Source organism: Tachyglossus aculeatus, chromosome 22 (assembly GCF_015852505.1).
Source record: "Tachyglossus aculeatus isolate mTacAcu1 chromosome 22, mTacAcu1.pri, whole genome shotgun sequence".
Lineage (NCBI taxonomy): Eukaryota > Metazoa > Chordata > Mammalia > Monotremata > Tachyglossidae > Tachyglossus > Tachyglossus aculeatus.
Genome location: NC_052087.1, coordinates 18,438,560 through 18,464,268, shown reverse-complemented (window position 1 = coordinate 18,464,268; position 25,709 = coordinate 18,438,560). Strand labels below are relative to the sequence as shown.

Sequence of the window (25,709 nt, the reverse complement as noted above, 5' to 3'; positions counted from 1 at the left end):
GTTTAAGGCTGCTGCTCCCAAGTTCCCCGCAGCAGTCTTGGCTCTTGTCTCCCCCTCCCATTCTCCCTTGATCGGCCTGGGTAGTCAGGGAGGGAGAGGCGGCCGGAACCCGGAAAAGGTGGTGGCAACTGGGGCTCCCAGTGGGAGGGTGGTTCACGCCCCATCCACTTATCCCTGAACCTCCCTTCTGAGACAACATCATCATCATCAATCGTATTTATTGAGCGCTTACTGTGTGCAGAGCACTGTACTAAGCGCTTGGGAAGTACAAGTTGGCAACATATAGAGACAGTCCCTACCCAACAGTGGGCTCACAGTCTAAAAGGGGGAGACAGAGAACAAAACCAAACATACTAACAAAATAGAATAGATATGTACAAGTAAAATAAATAGAGTAACAAATATGTACAAACATATATACATATATACAGGTGCTGTGGGGAAGGGAAGGAGGTAACATGGTGGGGTGGAGAGGGGGACAACATGGCAGCCATCTGTGGTTATTGATGCCTGATTTAAAAGTTGGGAAACAATGACAAAAAAAAACAGAAGCAGAGGGGCGTGGGGGGAGAGGGGGAGAGAGAATCTAATGAAAACAATTTGGATCATACCCAGAAGAAATCAGCACCACATTTTATGCAGTTCACTGGTAAAGGTTACAAACTGAACCAGCTGTGCATTCTACTGTCCATCCCCTTAGATTATACACTCAGAATTGCCCTTTGACTTGCGGTTTCTCAGCTTCTAGAACAGTGCTCTGCAGAGAGTACATGTTCAAATTCTATTGATAAATTATATCGGGAAGAAAGCTTTATACTCAAATCACCTCGGAATATATAAGATAAATATGAATGTACAGAATCATAAACACGTATTCTGGGACTTCAGCCACTAAAATTGATAAAATTTTAAAACTTCCTACTGAGTCCCACAAACACTAAACAGAAAATTGAGGATTTAAAAATTCTAGTCTCTCCTTTTAGGAAATCACATAGATACCCATTGCCCTCAGCAACCTTTAGACAATGTATTTTTCCCTCCTCCTTCCAATCTTTTCCTCTATCACAAACAAATTTCCATCTTTAAAATAAAAAAAGAGGACAGGACAGTCCTCCATACAAACAACCCACTATTTGGGACCGTGATCCAGAGGAATACATTAACATGGAACCCCTGCCTCAAAAATGAGGAGTTTTAAATGAGAGCCAATATAGAGTCACTCCTATTTTCCTACTAACCATCTTCAGGAGAGTCCTCATAGCTGGAAATAAAAGTGCAAGCATTCTCAAAGTAGAGCAGGAAACTTAATTCTGGAAAACTGAAAGATAATTTTACAAAGAAGGAAGCAGCTCTAAGTGAGGAAAGAGTAAGCTCCTTGTGGGCAGGGAACATCATCATCATCAATCGTATTTATTGAGCACTTACTATGTGCAGAGCACTTGGGAAGTACAAATTGGCAACATAAATTGGAACATGTCTACCAATGCAGTTATACTGCACTTTCCTAAGTGCTTAGGACAGTGCTCTGCACATGGTAAGCACTCAATAAATTTGACTGATTGAGAGTAGAGCAGAGATACCAACAATAGCAATGTATATTACCCCGCCACTTGTCTTTCCAGTGTTTTTACCAGGATCAGCCCTAGACAAGACCAAATCCTGTCCCGCCAGTACCTGCTTGATAGTGGCCTGCTGTATCTGTGGCTTCATACACAGTCTCAGGCTCATAGGCCAATTCCCGCTGGCTGATAGCTTCTTGGTAGTCAGAATGCTCTGCTTGGTAGTTAGCTTCTGCCTCCTGCCCAGCCGAATGCGCAGAAATGGAGCTTTGACAAGTTGGCTCTGACTTGTAAGGAGTTGCGTCCTACAGAAAAGAAAAAGCTAAGTCCCGTGTCCCCACTTTACAAAAAGTAAAAACTGAAGCGCAACAGAGACGTACACATCCTTCCCCTGACCCTTAGTGCTAGGGGAGAAGTCATGGAGTCAGAGGTCATGTGTTCTAATCCCGGCTCTGCCACTTGTCAGCTGTGTGACTTTGGGCAAGTCACAACTTCTCTGGGCCTCAGTTACCTCATCTGTAAAATGGGGAATAAGATTGTGAGCCTCACTGGGGCAACCCCAGCGCTTAGAACAGTGCTTGGCACATAGTAAGTGCTAACAAATACAACATTTTTATTATTATATAAATGCATCATATAGCTCTAGGATGATGAATTTATTTATACCCATCCTCAGCACCTTTGCATATACATTTGTTCAATTACATGACTATTTAGAATTCATTCAATCATATTTATTGAGCACTTACTGTGTGCAGAGCACTGTACTAAGCACTTGGAAAGTACAATTCAGCAACAGAAACAATCCCTACCCAACAACAGGCTCACAGTCTATAAGAGGGTAGTCGGACAACAAAACAGGTACAAGTAAACAGGCATCAAAAGAATCAATATAAATACAATTAAAGACATATACACATTAATAAAATAAATAGAATAAATATGTATGTATATACGCACAAGTGCTGTGGGGCAGAAAGGGTGCAGAGGGAGGGAATCAGGACGATGGGGAGGGGAGGAGGAGAGCAGAGGAAAAGGGTGGCTTGGTCTGGGAAGGCCTCCTGGAGGAGGTGAGCTTTTAGTAGTTAGAAATAGTTTTATATCCTTCTTCCGTTAGTACAGTCTCAGTAGTCAGAGAATGGATAACTTTGCTCAGTACTTCCTAAACATTTAGTACAGAACATTGCACCAAGTGGGTGCTCAATAAACACAAATATCACTACTAAGCAGTAGTGAAGAAAATTGATTAAGCATAAAATAAAACAAATTCTAGAGAATGCCAGAATTATGCTTGGTTCTGCCAAAACTCATGTTTTCAACATCCTTTTGCCTACAGCATTGTTAAGGAATTACATAAATGTTCTTTCGACAACATGAGCTTGCTTGGACACAGCATATAATGATGTCAGAAGAAATGGCTTATGAATAAGCAACTGGCATTGTACCAATGAACGTTTTCACAATCTGAGTTCTTCTTAACTCAGCGTTCTGCAAGAACACAATCCGTGCACTATCAGATAACCAGGGGAGTGTGCTGAAATGAAATAAATCTAATTTTGCACATGAAGTTAAGGCAGGTATGGAGAAATAGTATTTGTTGAAGCGCTTACTATGTGTCAGGCACTCAAAGAACTGGGATGGAAAACAAATCAGGTTGGACAAAGTCCCAGTCCCACATTGGGCTTGCAGTCTTAATCCCCATTTTACAAAGGAGGTTAATGAGGCACAGAGAAGTTAACTGACTTGCCCAAGGTCACACAGCAGCTATGTGGATTTACAGCTCCTGGAAATGGAGTCAGACATCTGAGATCACACATCAGAAATTCAGATTGCAGATCTTCACACTCAAAGCCCTGCTTTGTGGCAGGAGCTAAAGCTAGAGTGAGGTCAATGCATAGTGCCACTAGGGCAAGGGGGGAAGAGAGGAGGAAGTGAAGCCCTGCAAAGGGAGGCTAGAGCTGAGCTAAAACTGGTCTAATCCTTTTCTTATCACCAAAGCAGCAGGTCAAAGAGGAGCTCTAGCTCTCTCTTTCACAAGGAAAAGTTCTCTTTTAACTGTGAAAAGGGTCCATGCATTTGGATCTGAACCCTATGGGCGATTGGGACCCTCAACCCCAACACACTTACATACATAATCGAAATGTATTTATATTATTATCTGTCTCTCTCTCTCCCTCTAGACTGTAAGCTCACTGTGGGCAAGGATGTGCCCACCAACTCTGTTGTACTCTCCTGAGCGCTTAGTGCAGCGCTCTGCATGTAGTAAGTACTCAATAAATACAACTGATTGATTAGGTAAAAAGAGAAGAAGGGACCACAGTGATAGCTAACAACTGCTTACTACGTGCAGTAATTCACCAAGGTCAGGGACCAGGTCTCCTTCTCCTGCTGTATGTTTCTAAGTTCCTAGTCAGTGCTCTATAAACCAAGGAGGTGATGTAGTATCCTGCCAAAGATGAGCTTAAATCCTGAGACATCAGGACCGAGAGCCTGAATGAAGGAATTCTAGTGACAGCGATTCACACATCGCCATTTGCCCTCTCTTATCCCTGTCAGCCATGTTTTTTGCTGGGGAGTGGGATGCAGTGGGTGAATAAGTGGGTTAGGTTACTGAACACTCTAACAATAATGGACAGTTTATGTACAGGACACATATAGGGCTGACCATATTGAGTGCTAATGAAACAAAGATCTCCAGATTCACACATCTGCTGTCCTGATACAAATTGTGAGACCTGTAGAACTTTTCCCTCTGAACCATCTGGGACCATTTACAGATCTGAGAAACTTAGGGATGGAGTAGAAAGATACTTAATCCTATGGATTCAGAATTTTCCTTTACCCTCAAGACTATAAACTCATTGTGGGTGGAGAATACGTATACCAACTGTTCTATTGTTCTCTCTCAAGCTCATAATACAGTGCTCTGCATACTGTAAGCATCACAACCTAGCAGGCAGTTGCCTTGTAACAAAAAGGGCTCAATAAATACTACTGATGATAATGAAATAATTCAATTGATGATATTTATTGAGCACTTACTATATTCAGAGCACTGCACTTAACACTTGGGAAAGCACAATACAATAGAGTTGGTAGACACGAATGCTGCCCACAAAGAGTCTACAGTCTAAAGAGGGAAACAGACATTAAAGTAAATTGCATATAGGGAAACTGACAGAGTGTAAGGTTATGTAAGGGCTGTGGGGCTGAGGGTGGAGTGAATAACAAATGCTTAATGTTTACAGATATGAGGACATAGGCAACACAAAGATTGGGAAAATGAGGGCTTGGTCAGGGAAGGCTTCTTGGAGGAGATGTGAGTTTACTAATTTGACTTGCAGTCAAAGGTATTTATTGAGTGCTTACTCTGTGCAGAGCACAGTACTAGGCATTTGGGAGAGTACAACAGAGTAGGTAGACATGATTCCTGCCAAGGAGAAGCTTTCAGACTAGAGGGAGGAGCGAAACAGTTCCCTGCACAATTGGCTTTCAGTTTGGACCTTGTCATTGAAACACACATGTGAAAGATCTTGCAGTCTGAAATGGTTCACTATTTTAATGCTTCCCAAGCAACACAAAGACACTGATCATTAATTACCCTTGTTTCAATACGAAGGGTGCATCTATCCAAGGGTAGATAGATGCAAACTGTTTGAGTTTTGGGGTTAAGGGTAATTCTCTTCTGGTCATGACTGCCAGCACTAAGATTTTAACCATGTATCCCACCCAAAATGACAGCACTAATTTCCTCTTGAGTTGAAGAACATGCAACAACTAACCTCATACACTGGGCTGGAAGGCTGCTTTTCCTCAGCTGACTGTTGGGTGGGAGATGGTGGTGGAGTTTGTTTTTTGGCCTTGGCTTGTTCCTAGAGATAACAAATAAATAACAAGCAGAATTAGAATGCATCACCTTATATCAACTTTAAGGGTTATGGAACTCACAACCTTAATGGATGACTTTTCTTCAGCTACAGTTAAATGTCTAAATTAAGTCCCCCAAAAAAACACTGGGTCCAAATGAGTAACCACGAAGTTTAAAGCAAACATTTACTGTGGAAAAAAAATACAAATGTCCCTTCCAGTGAAAATTTGGTCATGGCCCAGAAAAGGATTAATTATTTTTAGCATCAATCTAACACTTTGCAAATATGGAAATGAGAACTACCACCTAAATACCAGTGAAATAATGTTGGTGTTATATGCCAATTGTGGGAAAAAGAAGCAGGCAGACACAAGGTCCCGTAAAGATTTGGGATTCATGACTACACACTGTTGAACATTCTAATATTTTTGAGTAAGGGAACCACCCCACTCCCTTTGGGAATGCTTTGTGTTAGCTACTGAACAGAAGAGTTGCACCTCTACTTAGAATACAAAGTGCCACACCAGAATAACGTGAAGGCTTTACTAACTTCTAGTTTTTTCCGGGCCTCTTCCTGTTCCTGTTTCTCTTTGGCCATCCTCTGTGCTCTCTCTGCTTCTGCCTTCTTTCTATCTTCTTGTTCCTTTTCTTTAGCTAGGTTTTCGAAATTTGCTCTGATGTTGCTTGTTTTGCTGTTCACTAAATATGGAGAGAAAAATTTTTGGAAGCCAAAATGTTAGTAACCAATGATCTGCTCAAAAGTGTTACAATACAGTGACTAAAATCGGGCATACAAATCCCATTCTAAAAGCTGTCCATTCACATCTTAAAACTTTTGCAATTGTACATTTAAAAATCTGGCTTTGCTAAGCCCACGTACTTCTAATTTCAGTTTGAGAATACTGTCTTAAAACAAATTGCTCTATCTTTGTGACATGCAATAAATCAACCTGTACAGCATGTGTGGCAGCATCTTTTCATTCTATTTTGTGTCAAAAGAGTGAATTCCAAATCCCACTGAAAAGATGCTGGCATTTGGGGGGCAAATGTCCTCAGAAAATGGAAATTTAAAAATTTTATTGGGTCCTAGGTGATAAATGGTACAGGCCACCACTTTGAAAAACACCTCGGGAGACGATAAGCTTTACTAAAAATAATAACAATAATGATAAGGGAACAAGTCTACCAACTGCATTATACTGAACTCTCCCAAATGCTTAGTAAATAGGCACTCAAAAAATAAGATTGATTGACAATAATAGCACTAATTAAGCATTTGCTATGTGCCAAACACTATGTTAAGCACTGGAGCATATACAAATTAATCAGCTCTAAAAGTCTCTGTGCCACATGGAGCACACAATCTAAGAGGTATGGAACACAGGTACCCACTGCGCAGAGATGATCTCTGATTGTCCCCATTTTCTGAGCTGAACTACCGGACTTGCCCTGGCACTTAGGCCTCTAACAGGATTTAAAAGTTTCCAATCACGGCCAAGAAAACCCAAAATACGACTTTGCAGCGAGTAATAACAATAATAATAATAATAATGGCATTTATTAAGCGCTTACTATGTGCAAAGCACTGTTCTAAGTGCTGGGGAGGTTACAACGTGATCAGGTTGTCCCACAGGGGGCTCACAGTCCTAATCCCCATTTTACAGATGAGGTAATTGAGGCACAGAGAAGTTAAGTGACTTGTCCAAAGTCACACAGCTGACAATAGGCCGAGCCAGGATTTGAACCCATGACCTCTGACTCCAGAGCCTGTGCTCTTTCCACTGAGCCACGTTGCTTCTCAGCTGCTACTCAAAAGAGTAGCTCTTTGGAAGCCTGTTCCCTTTCTTTCTTTTTCATATTTGTTAAGCGCTTACTATGTGCCAGCAGCTGTAGCAAGTGGTAAGGTGGACACAAGCTAATCAAGTCGCACACAGTCCATGTCCCACTTGGGGCTCACAGTCCTAATCCCCATTTTACAGATGAGGTACCTGAGGCCCAGAGGAAGTGAAGTGACTTGCCCATGGTCACAGAGCAGACATGTGGCAGAGGCAGGATTAGAACCCTGGTCCTTCCGACTCCCAGGATCATATTCTATCAACGAGGACACACTGCTTCTCCCTTCTACTCTTCATCCCAAGCACTTAGTACAGTGCTCTACACACAGTAAGCGCTCAATAAATACGATTGATGATGATGATCCCTGTAAGAATAATGGCCCCCTCTCTGCCACCATGCTCAAACTGAAAAGCTGGCACCTCTGGTAGGGAGAGTAGCCAATATCCTCTGCATTTTACAAATGAGGAAACTAAATCAGGGTAGTGGTAAACTCGGACTAAAAGCTGAGTCTTCTGACTCCCAGACTCTTGCTCTTTTCACTATGACAGCTGTCTGCCTGTCCTCTAGATTTTAAATTCGTTATGGGCCAGGAAAATGTCTGGTAATTCTGTCGTACTGTACTCTCCCAAGCGCTTAGTAGCATGCTCTGCACACAGGAGTGCTCAGTAAATACGACTGATTGATTGATGGCATATAATTATTTAGCTGTAAAAGGCAAGAGCTTGTACAAAGACAGAAAAACTCTCTGTGACAAACAGCACCCACCCCTAATTTAACTGCACTTCATTTTCCTCCTCCTTATAGCTTGTTCTTCCCACCAGGTGGATAGACCCTTTTAAAATTTACATTATTAATGTTAAAAGCTAGAGTTGATTTCAAACTACTTGGTTAATGCCTTTGAAACGGGCAGGAAGGAAATTACATGTTTTTAATGCAAATATGCCTGCACTAGCTTTAAAATTCTATTTGTTTTGTATGTTTCATACACATTAAGCTTTCCAGAACAGAATTTTCTAGGGTAAACAGATATTTAAGTTCCAAGTTTTTCTTATTTGGAAAAAGCTATCTCTGTTTATAAGACTAGCTGAAGTAGGAACAGCCTGACATTATTGCACATCTTGGTATATTCTCACTTGATATTTGATTTGGAAAGTTTCTCAACAGAATTCTGGATCCGATAGGGAATATCTTATATCTTACCAGCTTCCACTGGCAGTGTCTTCTGATAAGTACACGCTACCTTTGTGACATCTTCAAAGGTTGAAGCATTCTAGGAAAAAAAAGGAGACAACATCAGACAATATTGTGGGTGTACTATTTTCTGTGGGCTTTGTAGGAAAAGATCTACGGTTTCTTGTGAATGGAAGAGACCTTCTGAAAATAGCAGGCATTTACAATTATTCTTGTGGCCTCTTGATATTTCAGCCCTTGAAATTACAGAGAGGCTTATTGCCTCCCCCGCTTTTCTAATCCTAATTTATCTTGAGTAGGAGGACACCATGGGGGTTGGAGGAAAGGGGGGATCCATAATAATAATGATAATGATGATGGTATTTGTTAAGCGCTTACTATGTGCCAAGCACTGTTCTAAGTGCTGGTAGATACAGGGTAATCAGGTTGTCTCACGTGGGGTTCACACTTTAAATCCCCATTTGCAGATGAGGTAACTGAGGCACAGAGAAGGTAAGTGATTTGCCCAAGGTCACACAGCAGACGAGTGGCAGAGCTGGGGTTAGAACCCAGGACCTTCTGGCTCCCAGCCCAGGCTCTTTCCATTAAGCCATGCTGCTTCTCCATACCGAGTAAGGTGTTAGCAGGGTAAACTGATGCCACAAAGGAAGGTGTTGGCACACTCAGCAAAAAATCTGAAGGCCCATCAATATCTACAGGGAATTTTCAGGAGTTCTTTCCCTTCAAAGGGAATATCAGAGTATGTATTAACAAAGAGAGAAACCCTCATAATAATAATAATAATGGTGGCATTTGTTAAGCGCTTACTATGTGCCGAGCATTGTTTTAAGCGCTGGAGTGGGGGATACAGGGTAAGCAGGTTGTCCCACGTGGGGCTCACAGTTTTAATCACCATTTTACAGATGAGGCAACTGAGGCACGGAGAAGTGAAGTGACTTCCCCAGAGTCACACAGCAGACAAGTGACGGAGTTGGGATTAGAACCCATGACCCCTGACTCCCAAGCCCGGGCTCTGTCCACTGAGCCATGCTGCTTCTCACCATTCTAACATGAGGATAGAATTTCAGAAACAAGATACCTGATACAGATTATTGCAATTTCCAATAGGCAAGGTCACAGTATGTTGAATTTGATTTTAGAAGTCCATCTAGGACATTCAAGCAATCAATCAATCATATTTATTGAGTGCTTTTTGTGTGCAGAGCACTGTACTAACTGCTTGGGAGAGTACAATACAATAGGACACACCAAAATCATTATTTTAATGACTCAATTAGACTGTGAGTCTCAATTGGGACAAAGACTGTGTCCAACTTATTTAATTTGTACTTACCCTAGCTTTTAGAACTGTGCTTGAAACATAGTTAGTGCTTAACAAATACCACAGTAATAATAATCCAATTTAAAATCTTATTTGTAATCGTGACATAAGTATGGATGATGAATGGACCTATTCCATTACTGTTGTGTACTTCTGATTTTACACTGCCATATTTTGAATAAGAACTGCTTTCCCATCATATCACCCACTTTTTATTTTTACAGGAACACAAATGATTAAGGTGGGGAAGGGGGGAATCTTTCGAAGGAATCAATTACTTAGAGGGGCTGAGATTAGAGGACATTTTGTGGACTTTGAACCAGGCTAGAAAGCCCAAAGTTGACCAACCAGTGTGAAAACGTAGGTTTTCCTCAAAAAAAATTCCATAATTTATTGGAGATATTTTAGAGCAGTTATGGCGATGCCAAAAGAACCTTGGCTTTCCACCTTCAAAAATATTTGCCATCTTATTTCACAATCAATCAATCAATCAATCGTATTTATTGAGCGCTTACTATGTGCAGAGCACTGTACTAAGCGCTTGGGAAGTACAAATTGGCATCACATAGAGACAGTCCCTACCCAACAGTGGGCTCACAGTCTAAAAGGGGGAGACAGAGAACAGAACCAAACATACCAACAAAATAAAATAAGTAGGATAGAAATGTACAAGTAAAATAAATAAATAAATAAATAAATAGAGTAATAAATATGTACAACCATATATACATATATACAGGTGCTGTGGGGAAGGGAAGGAGGTAAGACGGGGGGATGGAGAGGGGGACGAGGGGGAGAGGAAAGAAGGGGCTCAGTCTGGGAAGGCCTCCTGGAGGAGGTGAGCTCTCAGCAGGGCCTTGAAGGGAGGAAGAGAGCTAGCGCGGCGGATGGGCAGAGGGAGGGCATTCCAGGCCCAGGGGATGACGTGGGCCGGGGGTCGATGGCGGGACAGGCGAGAGCGAGGTACAGTGAGGAGATTAGTGGTGGAGGAGCGGAGGGTGCGGGCTGGGCAGTAGGAGAGAAGGGAGGTGAGGTAGGAGGGGGCGAGGTGATGGAGAGCCTTGAAGCCCAGGGTGAGGAGTTTCTGCCTGATGCGCAGGTTGATTGGTAGCCATTGGAGGTTTTTGAGGAGGGGAGTAATATGTCCAGAGCGTTTCTGGACAAAGATAATCCGGGCAGCAGCATGAAGTATGGATTGAAGTGGAGAGAGACACGAGGATGGGAGATCAGAGAGAAGGCTAGTGCAGTAGTCCAGACGGGATAGGATGAGAGCTTGAATTAGCAGGGTAGCGGTTTGGATGGAGAGGAAAGGGCGGATCTTGGCAATGTTGCGGAGCTGAGACCGGCAGGTTTTGGTGACGGCTTGGATGTGAGGGGTGAATGAGAGAGCGGAGTCGAGGATGACACCAAGGTTGCGGGCTTGTGAGACGGGAAGGATGGTAGTGCCGTCAACAGAGATGGGAAAGTCAGGGAGAGGACAAGGTTTGGGAGGGAAGACAAGGAGCTCAGTCTTCGACATGTTGAGCTTTAGGTGGCGGGCGGACATCCAGATGGAGATGTCCTGAAGGCAGGAGGAGATGCGAGCCTGGAGGGAGGGGGGAGAGAGCAGGGGCAGAGATGTAGATCTGGGTGTCATCAGCGTAGAGATGATAGTTGAAGCCGTGGGAGCGAATGAGGTCACCAAGGGAGTGAGTGTAGATTGAGAACAGAAGGGGACCAAGCACTGAACCTTGGGGAACCCCCACAGTAAGAGGATGGGAGGGGGAGGAGGAGCCTGCAAAAGAGACTGTGACAGTGACAGCTATTGGAAAATTAACATTTATCTCAATAATGATAATAATTTCAATATTTGTTAAGCACTTACTAAGTGCCAAGCAGTGTTCTAAGAGCTGGGGTAGGGTAAATACGAGTTAATCAGGTTGGATACAGTCTCTATCCCACAGAGGGCTCACAGTCTAAGTAGGACGGAGTGGGATTAATGGGAATGTGTCTCCCCGGTCAGTGGAAAGACAGATGAGTGAGCCCACTGTTGGGTAGGGACCGTCTCTATATGTTGCCAACTTGTACTTCCCAAGCGCTTAGTAAATGCTCTGCACACAGTAAGCGCTCAATAAATATGATTGATTGATTGATTATTGTATTGTACTCTCCCAAGCACTTAGTACAGTGCTCTGCACATAGTAAGTGCTCAGGAATGCCACGAGAAGCAGCACTGTGTAGTGGATAGAGCTCGGGCCTGGGAGTCGAAAGGTAATGGGTTCTAATCCCGGCTCTGCTACTTGTCTGCTGTGTGACCTTGGGCAAGTCACTTCACTTCTCTGTCCCTCAGTTACTTCAAGATGGGGATTGAGACTGTGAGCCCCACGAGAGACGGGGACTGTTTCCAATCCAACAATCTGGAATCCACCCCAGCGCTCAGTACAGTGACTGGCACATAGTAAGTGCTTAACAAACACAATAATAATAATAATAATAATAATAATAATAATAATAATAATAATAATAATAATAATAATAATCGGTTACTATTGAATGAATGAGTTAATTAATCCTCATTGGAGAAGCAGCGTGGCTCAATGGAAGGAGCCTGGGCTTGGGAGTCCGAGGTCATGGGTTCAAATCCTGACTCCGCCAATTGTCAGCTGTGTGACTTTGGGAAAGTCACTTAACTTCTCTGTGCCTCAGGTACCTCATTTGTAAAATGGGGATGAAGACTGTGAGCCCCATGTGGGACAACCTGATCACCTTGTATTCTCCCCAGTGCTTAGAACAGTGCTTTGCACATTGTAAGTGCTTAAAAATACCATCATTATTATTATTATTATTGTTATTTTACAGATGAGAAAACTGAGGCACAGAAATTAAGTGACTTGCCCAAGGTCACACAGCAGACAGTTGGCAAAGGCAGGATTAGAACCCACAACCTCTGACTCCCAGGCCCTTGCTCTTTTCTCTAGGCCCTACTGCTTCTCAACCCACCAACTAAACGCATCAATAGTTTTGGACTAAAAGGTTACTCTCTGCGGCCTGAGAGGAATTTGCACGTTTCAGTTAAAACAATCAAAAACAGCCACAATCCAGGAAGCTAAAATACCAAAAAGTGCCACCTCATTTTGAGTGAGGGAGAAGAGGCCATCCGAAGGTGTGAAACAACTATTCAAAAGCTTTAGCATGGTACCTACTGGTCCACTGATAGAACACAATCTTGAAGCATGAGAAATTTCCATTTAATTTGCAGATTTCTAGGAAAGGTCCAACTGACTCCTATGACTTCATGGTTCATGACCCCCAAATAATTTTTTAATTCATAATTCATAATTTGGCCCCCCAAATTAGTAAATCCAATATCAACACGTTCTTTTAAATAACTTACCTTATCCATTCTATCTTTTTGTACCCCAAATTTTCCACCAAATCCTTTGGAATAATCTGAAACAGGGTAGAACAGCATTTCATTTTAGGTTAGTCAAACGCAGAGAGCCGTTTAAACAACAAATGCATGCATAGTGTTGCATTAAACAGCCAAGGGAAAATACAATGAACAGAACACGCACACACACGAACATGCGCAGACATGCACAGACACTAAATGGCTCTATACTTGCAAGACAGATTACATTCTTTTCCAAGGTAGTACACAAGCAGATGAAAAATAGATAAATGGCCATAATGCATGCTTTTTGCATTCTCCTGAAGAAAAGATAAGGATTTGTGTTAACAGAAAATAAGCAAAGAGTAAAGAAACTGGAGCCCTTCACAATGCACCACTTCAATAGCACAGCCTTGTACACACTAATTGTTGCTTTGATACAATTTAATTTCTTATGCTTTTTAACAGCTTAAGTGGACCAAAGTGTTTAATAGTACATTTCTTGATTACTGGATCGGGTATAAATCCAAATCCAATTAATTCCATTAATTCAATAAAGTAGTTGGGTAAGCTCCTTATGGGCAGGGGATTGTGTCTACCAACTGTTGTATTCTACTATCCCAAGTGCTTACTACAGTGCTTTGCACCCAGTAAGTGCTCAACAAATCCCATTTAACTGCTTGGGTAGTAGCTACTGATGTAATTGCTACCTAGTTCATGCAGACTTGGTCATTTGAACAATGATGATCCAATAGTAAAATCATGCATTTGGCAACAAGAACACAAAGTGCAATTACCTTACCTCTCCTGGACACCTGCCATGTATTTCTACCAACGTTTACGTGAAAAGGAGACTCTAACCCGTGTCCTGGAAATTAGGAAGCTGCTCCTTTCCCAGTCAAATGTCTAGGTCCTAAGATGTGGGCCTGAATGTTTAGTGGCATAAGAACACTGCTCTACATAACAGTTCAGACATGACTGAACAGACTTGCTCCTGTTTTCATACCAATCCCAAGGCCAGCAACTTCTACCTTCTACCTATATGTTTATGGGATATGGTGTCATAAAGAATTTTAACAAACAAAAGAACTACAGCCTTGTACACAACAAACAAAACTAAGAAAAAACACAAAAATGCATCTCTTCATAACTAAACTGGTAGCCTATTTTGGCCTAATTAGGAGAGACATGGATCTAACATGCATCTAGCATCTGCTTTTCAATCCCCTCTCTCCTCTAACAAGATTTACCTGTATTGGCAGGTTAAACTACAATCAAGCAAAACAAGGTTGTTGGCTCACAGACATACCATTTTATAAAACTAGTAGTACGATTATCCTCAGAACACATGTTTTTAATCTCATTTCAGGATTTAAGTGGACAACTAGAATACACTTGAAGTTTCAGTCTCCACAATCGATTAATGTTTACTGAAAACAGACTTCAAAATGTACCAGAACTTCCTTTAATTGTCTGTCCAAATGAAACACTTGGGTTCTATCTGGCCTAAAACAATAATACATTTCAAGGCCTATGAAATTCTTTTTGGCTCTACTGACACCTTTTGAGGGAAACAGCAAAATTCTGTAGAGTGTATGATTAATAACGTTGCTATTTACTGGCCCTTAGTCAATTGGTCTTAGCTTTTTTTTTTTTTAAAAAAAAAAGGCTTAAAAAGTACTTATCCCCACTGCCGCCAATAAAGTTAATCTGCTCATGGCACATGCATTTATGTGACACTTGTTAACTTCTAAGGTCTGTGCTAGAAGTGGCTGCACCGCTAAGGAAAGTTACAATTGGAGCTGATATGCAACTCTGCCTTTCTGAGACTCGTGCTTGGCCAATTTTTCCTTGTACTCAAACCCCACAGCGGATGAGTCCTGCCTCTCGGACTGAACACCGAATTTCCCTCCGAAACCACTCTTATAATCTGAAAATCCACGAGGTGATAGTGGAGAAAATAACCAAGAGAAGAAAATACAATTACAGTTAGAAAGATGCAGATCTGAAAGTACTGAATACATTTTTCAGAGAAAATAAGAGAACCACCCTCAGTGAGTCTTCAATTCCTAAAGCAATCTAAATTACAAGGCATTTTTAAGACTCAAAGCCCAAATTTCTACATTATAGATAAGTAGGTTCAATTTGGGGTGCACAAAAAGTTTTGAAGACTTCAATTTTAAATAAGGTTTGGGCCAACATTGTTTCATTTTTAAACACTTCTACCACTCTACAGCTTAACTTTTTTATTTTAAAACTATACAACTGACATGACTACGTTTCTCTCTATGTGGAGACACATACTATACACACAAAGCATTTTTGACAACAGGAATAAAATAAAACACAGCAACGTTTACTATACGTTATAGTTCTTTGTTTCAAAGTACCATGGGCTAAACTTACCTTTGCTGTTTTATGGGAGAAGAATTGTCTACTCTATGGGGTTCAGGTGTTTCACAAAACACAAGATGAGAGAGAGAGAGAGAAAGAGATGTTCTACCCTCAAAAGTTAGCACACAGGCACTAGGTTTAAAAATTGACTATAAACAAACGTTGCTTTTTCCAGCTGTTCTAAACAGAAAATACTGAATTGAGTCTCCTTCATACTGGAAGGCCAATTACAATAGGTAGAACATGAAGATGTTGGAAACTAGAACGTAGGAATGATATTTGACAAATAAAGGTTTGCATAAGGCAAACCTTCAAACCATGGAAAACTGAGTTCATCATTCCCAAACATTAATGGATGCTGCTGCAATAATAGCAATTTTAGTAACACAGAAATCTTTTCAGCTCTGCAGTTCATAAAGGTTTTATCAAGTGCAAAAGGCAAGAGTCTTTTGGGGGACTGCAGGAACCACAAAGGACAATTTCAAACAAGTAAAGACAAGAAAATCCCCTGTGACTGACCAATGAATAAAAAGTATTTCAGAGTGGCTAAAATTAGTTTAGTGAAATGACTATACCTTTTTGGGATTCATGCAGCTGTACTTTCTCTTGATGATCCCAGCCAAGTGCACATTTGTCTTGTCTGTCTGTCTGCACACCAAATTTTCCTCCAAACCCTTTCACATAGTCTATATACATAATAAAATGCCACAAATCATTATCAATGGGTCCACTGGGGAAAATATTAAGCTTGCATTATAATAACTCATTTCAGTTGGTTTCTGCATTCCACCATTTCCTTCCCTAGTTCCCACAGAAAAATAATTTTGGCTCATATAAATGACCATTACACTGACAAGGAGATGAGTACCTCACTACTTTGAATGACTGAAAGAAAAAAAAATCGAAATTATCCACTTAGACTCAATACTTTCCAAATTTCATATAAGACACAGACAGGGCCCCACACAAGAAAAGCAGTCCAAACACATGCAGCTCAAAACATGAAGTATTAAGCTCCATGGTTTCACCACAAAGAGCACAAACATGCTATAAACTCAAGGCATGGCTATTAAGTTTATAAACTGTATCTGATTTTTAAAAGCAAAATAGATATATGTAACCAATTTAAAGATGATTACACAAATATAGGGTTTTGAAGATACACTACAAAAAAAGGAGAGGTAAGAAATAAATTTATCTTGTTTGAATAGTTTCAAGAAGCTTGAAAGAGCTAGGAATAAATGGTTGAGTATATTAGTAATAAAGCTGAAGAAACCTTTCTGCGATTCATGTTTCTCTGTTTTGCCTTGATACTCAAAGCCAACTGCACTTTTGTCCACTTTGTCCTTGTCAACACCATATTTACCACCAAAACCTCTGGAATAATCTAAAAACAAGAGGAAGACAGATTTATTTCTTACTAAGGAGAAAAAAAAAAGAAAGAAAACATATGCCAGATTTTCTTTCCAAGGATTATGTGAAATTAATTTACAACTACAATCTCTTTTTAAGGCTCCAATGATCACAGTAGCCACAGAAGCAAATTAAGATTAGTTTGCTAAATTCTATCAAAATTTTATATAAAAGCAGTTACAAAAGCCCCTAAAGTAAAAAGATTTCTGATTACTTTCAATCTGTTGCACTTGGAGGAAATTAAAGAACTCTACATAATTTGTGAGGCTCCAGCATTTTAAAATGTAAGGCAAAAAAAAAAGAGGTCATTTTGACAATTCTACTTCTGAAATTGAGATTACCTCCCAGAGATGAAACAGACGTATCCATATAGGTACAAACCTTTCTGGGATTCATGCTTCTCTGTTTTTCCCTGATAATCAAAGCCCACTGCGCTCTTGTCCACCCGGTCAGCCTGTACGCCGTATTTACCACCGAAACCACTAGAATAATCTGGTGAGTGAAAACATTAAAGTATGACAACAAATAAAATTGCCAGGGCAAGCACAGACTGTGTCCTCTCTCCCAACAGAGATCTCCAAACTCTTGATCTCTTCCACTTGTCCCAGGCCAGCTCCACTTGTCCCAGGCCAGCATGCCCCAATCAGACTCTAACCAACCTCCCATATCTTGATACACAAATCTACACCTTCAACTCCAGCCTCTCTGAAGAGTTCAACTCCCTCTGTTCCTCTCTCCTTCCATCAACTGTGTACCATCAAGCCCTGACTTGGAGCATCTCCTCAGAAAACATCTTCAGCTCTTGTGCTGTGGAGCACTCTATCTGGAAGTTCAGGTACTAGGCTGACCTAGGTCATCTCAAATCCATCCTCACCTATCAATCACTTTGCCTTTTCCTCCTATTAGCAGCACTATGTTTCCTCGCTTATCATTTCCACTGCTCACTGCCCCTACTAACTGTTCCTGACAACTCCTTCCTGAAACTCCCAGTACCCAACCTCCTCCCTCTGGCCCCTGAAACCTTGCCAAATATTGACTGAAATCATCAAGCATTGGCTCCCCTGAATGACTCCCTCACTCCCCCAACTCCCTCCTACCCCTCATCCACTTTTTCATCCTACTCAGACAACTTTCAAGAGATCTCCAACCTTCTTCCAAAAATCTACTCCCTCTACCTGTACCTCCAACCCTATCCTTCTCATCTTGTAAAAACACTTCTACCTATTCTTTTCCCCCTCCCCAGTCACCACCTGCAACTGCTCACTCACTGATGGCTCTTTCCTCTCACCCTCAAATGTGCCACCATCTCCCTCATCCTAAATACAAATCACTCCATCTCACTTGACTATCCAGCTGTAGTTTCATCTTCCTCCTCCTAATCCTGTCCAAACTACTCAAATGATCCCAGCTTGATTGCATCAACCTCTTAGCTGACCTCCCTGCTTGCAGTCTATATTTCACTCTGTTGTCTAGAAAAACTCCATTCCTCTCAGCATCAAGCAGAAACTACTGACCATCAACTTGAAGGCCCTCAGTCAGCTTTCTCCCTTATCCACTCTTATCCTAATGCATCCAGCTCTCTTCCCCAATATACCCATCTCACTTCATTCATTCCTCTCAAGCCAACCTTCTTTCTGTGCCTTTTCTCATCTCTCCTGCTGCCAACCTCATGCTGATGTCTTCCCTTTTGTCTAAACTCCCTCTCTCTTCAGATCTGGCAGACCATTGCTCTTCCCATCTTCACAGTCCTCCTGCGATCACAACTCTGCTAGGAGGCTATCCTTGATTATTTCTCATCTCCCCAACTCTACAACCCCTCCATCCTCCCACAGTATTTATGAACATATCTTTATATTCTATTACTTCCTCCTCTCTTAAAAATTTTACTGTCTGCCTACCCTGCTAGATTGCCGGGTCCTCAAGGGCAGGAATCATATCTATCAGTTCTATTCTATTCTCCCAAGCACTTAGTATTGCGCTCATGCTATGCTATTAATTTGTATAAACTTCTATCATAAAACAAGGATTATTTCAGAGAATCACTTATCTCATAAATCAAGGCTACAACTTTTTAAAAAATTAAAATTTGGGAAAAAGGGGTATCAATCAGTGGTATTTATTGAGCACTTACTGTATGCCAAGTACTGTCCTAAGCAAGTGGGAGTGTACCACAGAGTTGGTATACATGATCATTGCCCATGAGGAGCTTACAAAATAGCTGGGAAGACAATATAAGAATATGTACATAAGTGCTCTGAGGGTAGAGTTGGGAGTGAGTATCCAAATGATTAGGATGGAGAAGAGATAAAGAATAAGGTGGGAAGATGAGAGATTAGTCAGGTAGTTCTTCCTGAAGGAGTGAATAGTTCTTCCTGGAGGAACGAACTGGAGAGTTAAATCTAAGCAAGAAATCTCAAGTTACAGCTAGCAGACACATTCTCATCCTCATTTTCTAGGAGCTCATGGTTGAAGCTGGTATACCTTTTAACCACTATATATAAATTTTTAAAACATTTTAGCCACAGAGGTATCTTATTTTGGCATAGTGTCATTACAAATAAGCACCTTAAAATGCTTTCAAACATAAAAGATTTTTCATTACATATACTAAGCCCTTGAGTAATGAAGGCTAAGTGTTCAAAGGTGTGGTTCTGATATGGGTTTATCCTTGAAACTCTGTCAAGTCAAAAGAAAAAGTTATTATTAATAATTGATAACAACAACAATATTTACTAAGTGCTTACTATGTGCCAAGCATTGTGACAAACGCTGAGGCTGATACAAGATCGTCAGATTGGACACCATCCCTGTCACACACAAGGCAGACAATATAAAAGGGAGGGAGAACAGGTAATTTTGTCCCAGCTTTGTAAATGAGGAAATGGAGGCACAGAGAAGTTAGTTGACTTGTCCCCAGCCACACAGCAGGCCAGGGGTAAAGCCAGAACTAGAATGCAGGTCTCCTTACTTCTAATCTTGTTTTCTTTTCACGAGGCCAGCATAGCTACTTAATCTACGAGGATAATTAATATTTTGTCATTCAAATTATGGTTAGACAATGACTAAAAAGTGCCTTCATGGAAAAATTCTGCCCTTTAATGTGAATATGTCCAATTACATGTGCTTTGTAGCACCTACCCCACTTTCTTCCCATTTACCTTTCTGAAAAGATGGGATGACATAAAATGACAGCCTCACAAATGAGCTTGTCTAAATGCATCAAGTTTTGGGGGAGGCAATTTACTTTCTTATGAAAGTCTTTATAAGCAAATCAAGTGTTACTTGACAAAAATCAACCACAGCTCCAACAAGACAAAAACATTTTAAGGACCACGTCTGTATAATCAACAGTGAATTGAAATACTGAAATAAAGTTAGTAATTTGCTGATAAGACAGACCAGCTTTTGCTCAGACCTGACTGTGCAACATGTGGTCCACAGGTCCCAAGGTATGAAAAAAGACTACAGACTCAAGAATTATTATTATTATTATGGCATTTACTAAGCGCTTACTATGTGCCAAGCACTGTTCTAAGTGCTGAATAGGGAAGCAGACTGGCCTAACGGACAGAGCAGGCCTAACGAGTCAGAGGACCTGGGCTCTAATCCCAGCTCCATCACTTGTCTGCTGTGTGACCTTGGGCGAGATACTTCCTTTCTCTGTGCCTCAGTTACCTCATCTGGAAAATGGGAATTAAGACTGGGAACCCACATGAGACATGGACTGTGTTCAACCTGAGAAGCTCTTTTATCTACCTCAGTGCTTAGTACAGTGCCTGGCTCATCGTAAATGCTTAACAAATACCACTAAAAAAGGCAGCAATCACGAAAATCTAGAGCCACCTATGGCTTTCCTCAACTTCCCTAGTCTTCACCAGTCCCATGTAAGCCAGTAATAAGGGCAGAGTAAGCACTGACTGCCCCAGGGAATTTAAAGGGGTGATACAGCTATTTATACAAGATAACCTTATTTTCTTATCAAAAACACTCTAAAGCATTTCTTTTTCCTAGAAACCAACTTGAACAGCTTACCTTTCTGTGAAGCATGCTTCTCAGTTTTACCTTGGTATTCAAATCCCACTGCAGACTGAAAAGTACATACAAAGAAAAATGACTCACGGTAAACAAGACATTTTCTTTTCTTACTACAAAGATTGGAAACTAAAGCTATCTTTTCTATTTTGATTACTAAAAATTACTAAAACAAATGTAGAACCAAAGAACGTTGAATTTCCAGCATCTGAACAAAAGGCTGGATCGGCTAATCCAGAACAGTATGTCCCATTTAGCTACACATCACACACGTCACAAATGATACCCACAGCCAGCTCTTTCTCCTCGTTCAAATCGCCTCCAGTTTTTATGCTAATTTTAAAAAATCCTCCTAGATAAGCCATGGAAATTAGCCCAGATTTAGAGACATGAAACCCAAAAGGTAGCACACTCATCCTAAAAGACATCAGGCAGTGGACAAGTAAATTAGCCTTTTATTACAACTAACATGCAATCCTCATGCCTAGATGCAATCCTTCCATCTAGACCCTAACTTCTTCAGGTTTCCACACTTTAATAAAGAAGATACCTCATCACCAAAGGGCTGATGAGTATTGCAGAAGTTGCCAAAATCTGGGATAATAAGTTCCTTTGAGCTTTTTTTGGCAAAGCATAGTGTAGGGGAACTCAAGGCCATAGCCCTAATAAGCTTTGTCCAGGTAACCCAAAGATGGATGTATTTTAACATATCTGAACCCTTAGAGTAGGCTGAGTTTTCCTATTCCCTATTTTCCATACCACTTTCTTTATTCTGGATGAACTGACCCTCCAAATACTGTAGGTCCATCATAGGATGGAAAGCCCCAGCTACTGACACTATATCTACAAGGCACTAGGTCCAATTTAACTTATTTTTCTACTAAATAATGAATTACATTGTTAACCGTACATGATCAGAAAACATCAAGATTGATTTACATGAATTTTAATCATTTACACCATTTTACAAGGACAGAATGCCTCTGAATACATAGCAAAATAAACTCTATGCACGGGAATGAGTTTGATGTGGATAGTTTACAGCTATATTAATTATAACCATTCACAGCTGTTGTGTGGTTTAAAACATTCACCTTTCTTCCATCAAGACAGTACTCTTAGCATCCTGTCTTTTGGGTATGCATTAAAAATGTGACCTCAAATTTGTTTTAACAGACAACTAAATCTTATATATGTCCTGGGGGATATACAGGGTGCACATAGTATTTACTCACATAATTGCCATGCTTTTGTATTTTTAAAAATATTGAAAGGGGGTGGGGCAATTAAGCACTTTATTTAAGAATTAAGTCTAGCAATACGGGGAGGAGGAGAAAAAAGAGGAAAGGGAGAAGTTGAAGGTAAGATGACACTTGAGACTGTGACTCTTCTATTGCACCCTCAAGTGCTGCATACAACAGATATTCAATGAATTAACTCCCCCAGGGCTTTATTGTCACATTCTCACCCTTCTGCTTCTCCTCCATAACCAGTGGCAGTCCTAATGAGTTAAATCCCACCCCTCAACCCCCACTGGCTTTACTTGGTTCTGTTTTCATCGCTCTTCTTCCTCTCCCAGCAACTGTCTATCACTGTTCACAATTATGTGCTACAAAAAAAAATAATCTTTTATTTTCCTCTCAAAGATCAGGGTTGGACAATTATGCTGTGGAGACAAGTATGAGAATAAATATACATTTTGCATAGCAATGAGAAAATTTGCATATTTCGAAACAAAAAACAAGCCCTTTTTAATTAACAACAGTTACCCATCCCCAAACCATATGAACAAAGGAGAGAAAATGAAATAATCAGAGCAACATGACTTACTTGGTCAACTCTATCCATCTGTACCCCAAATTTTCCACCAAATCCTCTTACTGAATCAACTTGGGAGCAGTGTTTTGAAAGTTTAGATTGATACTCATGACCAACAGCAGACTGAACAATAAAAATTAAATGAACATAAATAAGTATACCTTATTTGCAAAAAAACCCAAAAAAACACACTAGAAAAAACACAATTCTTATTTTTAAACATTTTTACCAGTACTGGCAAAAAAAACAATTGGGAAGTGATATGACTAACAAATTTAAGTAGATGAGATATAAAAATGTATTTTTATCTAAATGAAATGTAAACATTTAACATAGTCAATTCCCATTTTTCAAAATTCCTTCCTCCAGAAAATAAAATTTTTATTGCCCCCTTTTCCAACATATTTTCACCTGTTTTTTTTTAAATCACATTTCTACAAAGTAGGGAGAGGCAGATATTACCCCCACAATATAAATCAAACAATCAATGGTGTTTATTGAGCATTTACTGCAGCACACTGTATTAAGCACTATTGAGAATATAATACAATAGTGGAAATAGACAATTACTGCTTACACTAATCAGGCTGAGGAGGAGACCTGATTTATGAATGAGAGCTTTCATTTCCATTCCACAGATCCACCCCTGGAGGCCACCTATATGAGTAATTTTCAAACTCTGGTAAATACTAGGCCTGCCTCCTGTAAACAATAATAATAAGCACTTACTACAAGCCAGGCACTGTGCTTACACTGAGGTAGAAACAACCTACTCCGGTCAGACAATTTCTAAGGGGAGAAATTGCTAAATGTTAAAAATCTATGTGTTGGGAGCAGTTCTGATGTAAGATTTGGGCTCATGGAGGCAAGAGTGTTGATTTGGACAGTGCTTCGCACATAGTAAGCGCTTAACAAATGCCATTATTATTTGGGAAGAGCTGTGGTATAAGTTTGGGGGTTTTGGATATGCAAGTATATGGAGGTTGCTTAATATTAAATAATAGATTATACAGCAGGGTGGAGGAGGAGCTGAATTCCCTTTAGCAGTGGGCATATTGCAATCACACAAGCCAAAAAGGAATGATCCTCTAACAATGGAAAACAAATAAGGAAGCAGGGGGAAGGAGGAAGACATCCATCCCTGGACTGTCTGATAAGGAGGTTTTCTAAGTACAGAGATCTTCATCATCATCAATCGTATTTATTGAGCACTTACTGTGTGCAGAGCACTGTACTAAGCGCTTGGGAAGTACAAGTTGGCAACACATAGAGACAGTCCCTACCCAACAGTGGGCTCACAGTCTAAAAGACTGTCTAAAACCTCCTTGATAAGGAGGTTTTCTAAGTACAGAGATCTTGACAGCTGAACTCAAGGTGTTACTTTAACAGAACAGCAGAGAATCCACCCAGATGAGGACTGGGAAAATAATGTTGTACATGACCCTCGGGCCAGAAACATCCCCAGAGCAGACAGAAATGTCCTAAGCACTTAAGATCTGACTTTGTAGATGGGAAGAGTCATCTTTGGGGACAGAACTGGGGAGGAGCGTGCGATGATGGAGGGGCCTCGGGTACATCTCTGGGTTTGGTACTCACTCCAGGATTCTGGGACCGCTGGTCAATGTATGTACCAGTGTGGCATAGCCATGATGCATCCATATCTCCCACTAGTAAATGCCATTGTTTTGCACCGCTTGATGTGTCAGCTCATTCTTTGGGTAACTATGTTAGGACAATGAGGTTGCAGGTTTTAGGGCTCAGGGACCCCAGTATATTTCACCTAGTGATGACTGAATCTGTTTCAAAAACTGGCTGAAAATGTGTGTGGGTATTCCAAATGATTTAAGCAATTCATAATGTTTGCCTCAAAGTCTGTATGTTCCCCAAGGGGGCAACCTGTGCCTTCTCTATTGCCCACCCCAAAATCCCCAGCCCACAGCCAGTTATCTTCAACAAAAGAATTGAAGAAATGTATGACTTCAGGGATCATGTCAACCAACTCTGTTGTACTGCACTCTCCCAAGCACTTAGTACGGGGCTTTGCATATAGTAAGCGCTCAATAAACATCATTGATGGATTCAAAATTTTTAAAAAAAGACCATCCAAAGTGATCCCTCTGAGGAATGTTGAATCAACTGTTAAGATGCAGATGTAGTTTGGACACAACTGACAGTTCCCCTGGCTTCTTACCTCATTCCAATAAATTGTACGTACCAGGATTAAGCCTTTACCAAATATATTGATAATCTTATTCTGCTCATATATGTGCACAAAGACTGTGTCTAGAAAAACTACTTTAAAATTATGTACATCTCCACGTCCCTTTTGATAATGCTTCTGTCACTTAATTCTTAATTCTCAACAAACTGTTTATGTACTACTTATCACAATCAGCAGAGCATTAAGGACAATTAGCTTGAAAATGACTGAAGTTAGGTACAACCTGCACTGGCAAACCCACACGCAATCAAGGCTCTCTATTGGAAGCACTGTGATCTCACAGAATGAGCACCAGGTTTAGGAGTCTGTGTTTCTGTGTTCTAATCCAGGCTCTGTCACGTGTCTTCTCTGTGACTTTCAGCCAGCCACTTCGCTTCTCTGTGCCTCAGTTTTCTCATCTATAAAATGGGAATTAAATCCTATCCTCTCCTAGTTAGACTGTGAATTTCTTAAGGGACAGGGACTGTGTCTGCCCTGATTGTCTTCTATCTACCCAAGTACTTAGTACAATGCTTGGCACATAGTGAGTGCTTAGCAAGTATGATAACAATAATAATAATGTCACCAAATTCTGCTTTTAAGCAATGTGCTTGCTACTGGCACATTAATGACACATGGAGAAAAAATGTTACAAAACAAACTGACATGACCAGCATGTTCATGGAAAACAAAGGTATGCCAATGTG

General features: G+C 40.7%; 1 protein-coding gene across 3 annotated transcripts in view; it reads right to left on the bottom strand.

The window, feature by feature from the left end:
- Window positions 1-25,709, bottom strand: part of CTTN (cortactin) — a 48,980-nt gene that overhangs the window by 2,489 nt on the left and 20,782 nt on the right. The window contains exons 5-15 of one of the 3 annotated variants that reach the window (XM_038764042.1): window positions 22,815-22,925; window positions 20,985-21,039; window positions 17,334-17,444; window positions 16,816-16,926; window positions 16,115-16,225; window positions 14,965-15,075; window positions 13,149-13,204; window positions 8,464-8,533; window positions 5,978-6,126; window positions 5,342-5,431; window positions 1,675-1,864 (exon numbers count right to left, since the gene is read on the bottom strand). In XM_038764042.1, the coding sequence (XP_038619970.1) occupies window positions 1,675-1,864; window positions 5,342-5,431; window positions 5,978-6,126; window positions 8,464-8,533; window positions 13,149-13,204; window positions 14,965-15,075; window positions 16,115-16,225; window positions 16,816-16,926; window positions 17,334-17,444; window positions 20,985-21,039; window positions 22,815-22,925 (1,165 nt within the window). The remainder of the gene's footprint in view (window positions 1-1,674; window positions 1,865-5,341; window positions 5,432-5,977; window positions 6,127-8,463; window positions 8,534-13,148; window positions 13,205-14,964; window positions 15,076-16,114; window positions 16,226-16,815; window positions 16,927-17,333; window positions 17,445-20,984; window positions 21,040-22,814; window positions 22,926-25,709) is intronic. The other 2 variants (XM_038764043.1, XM_038764044.1) reach the window with 2 other exon arrangements.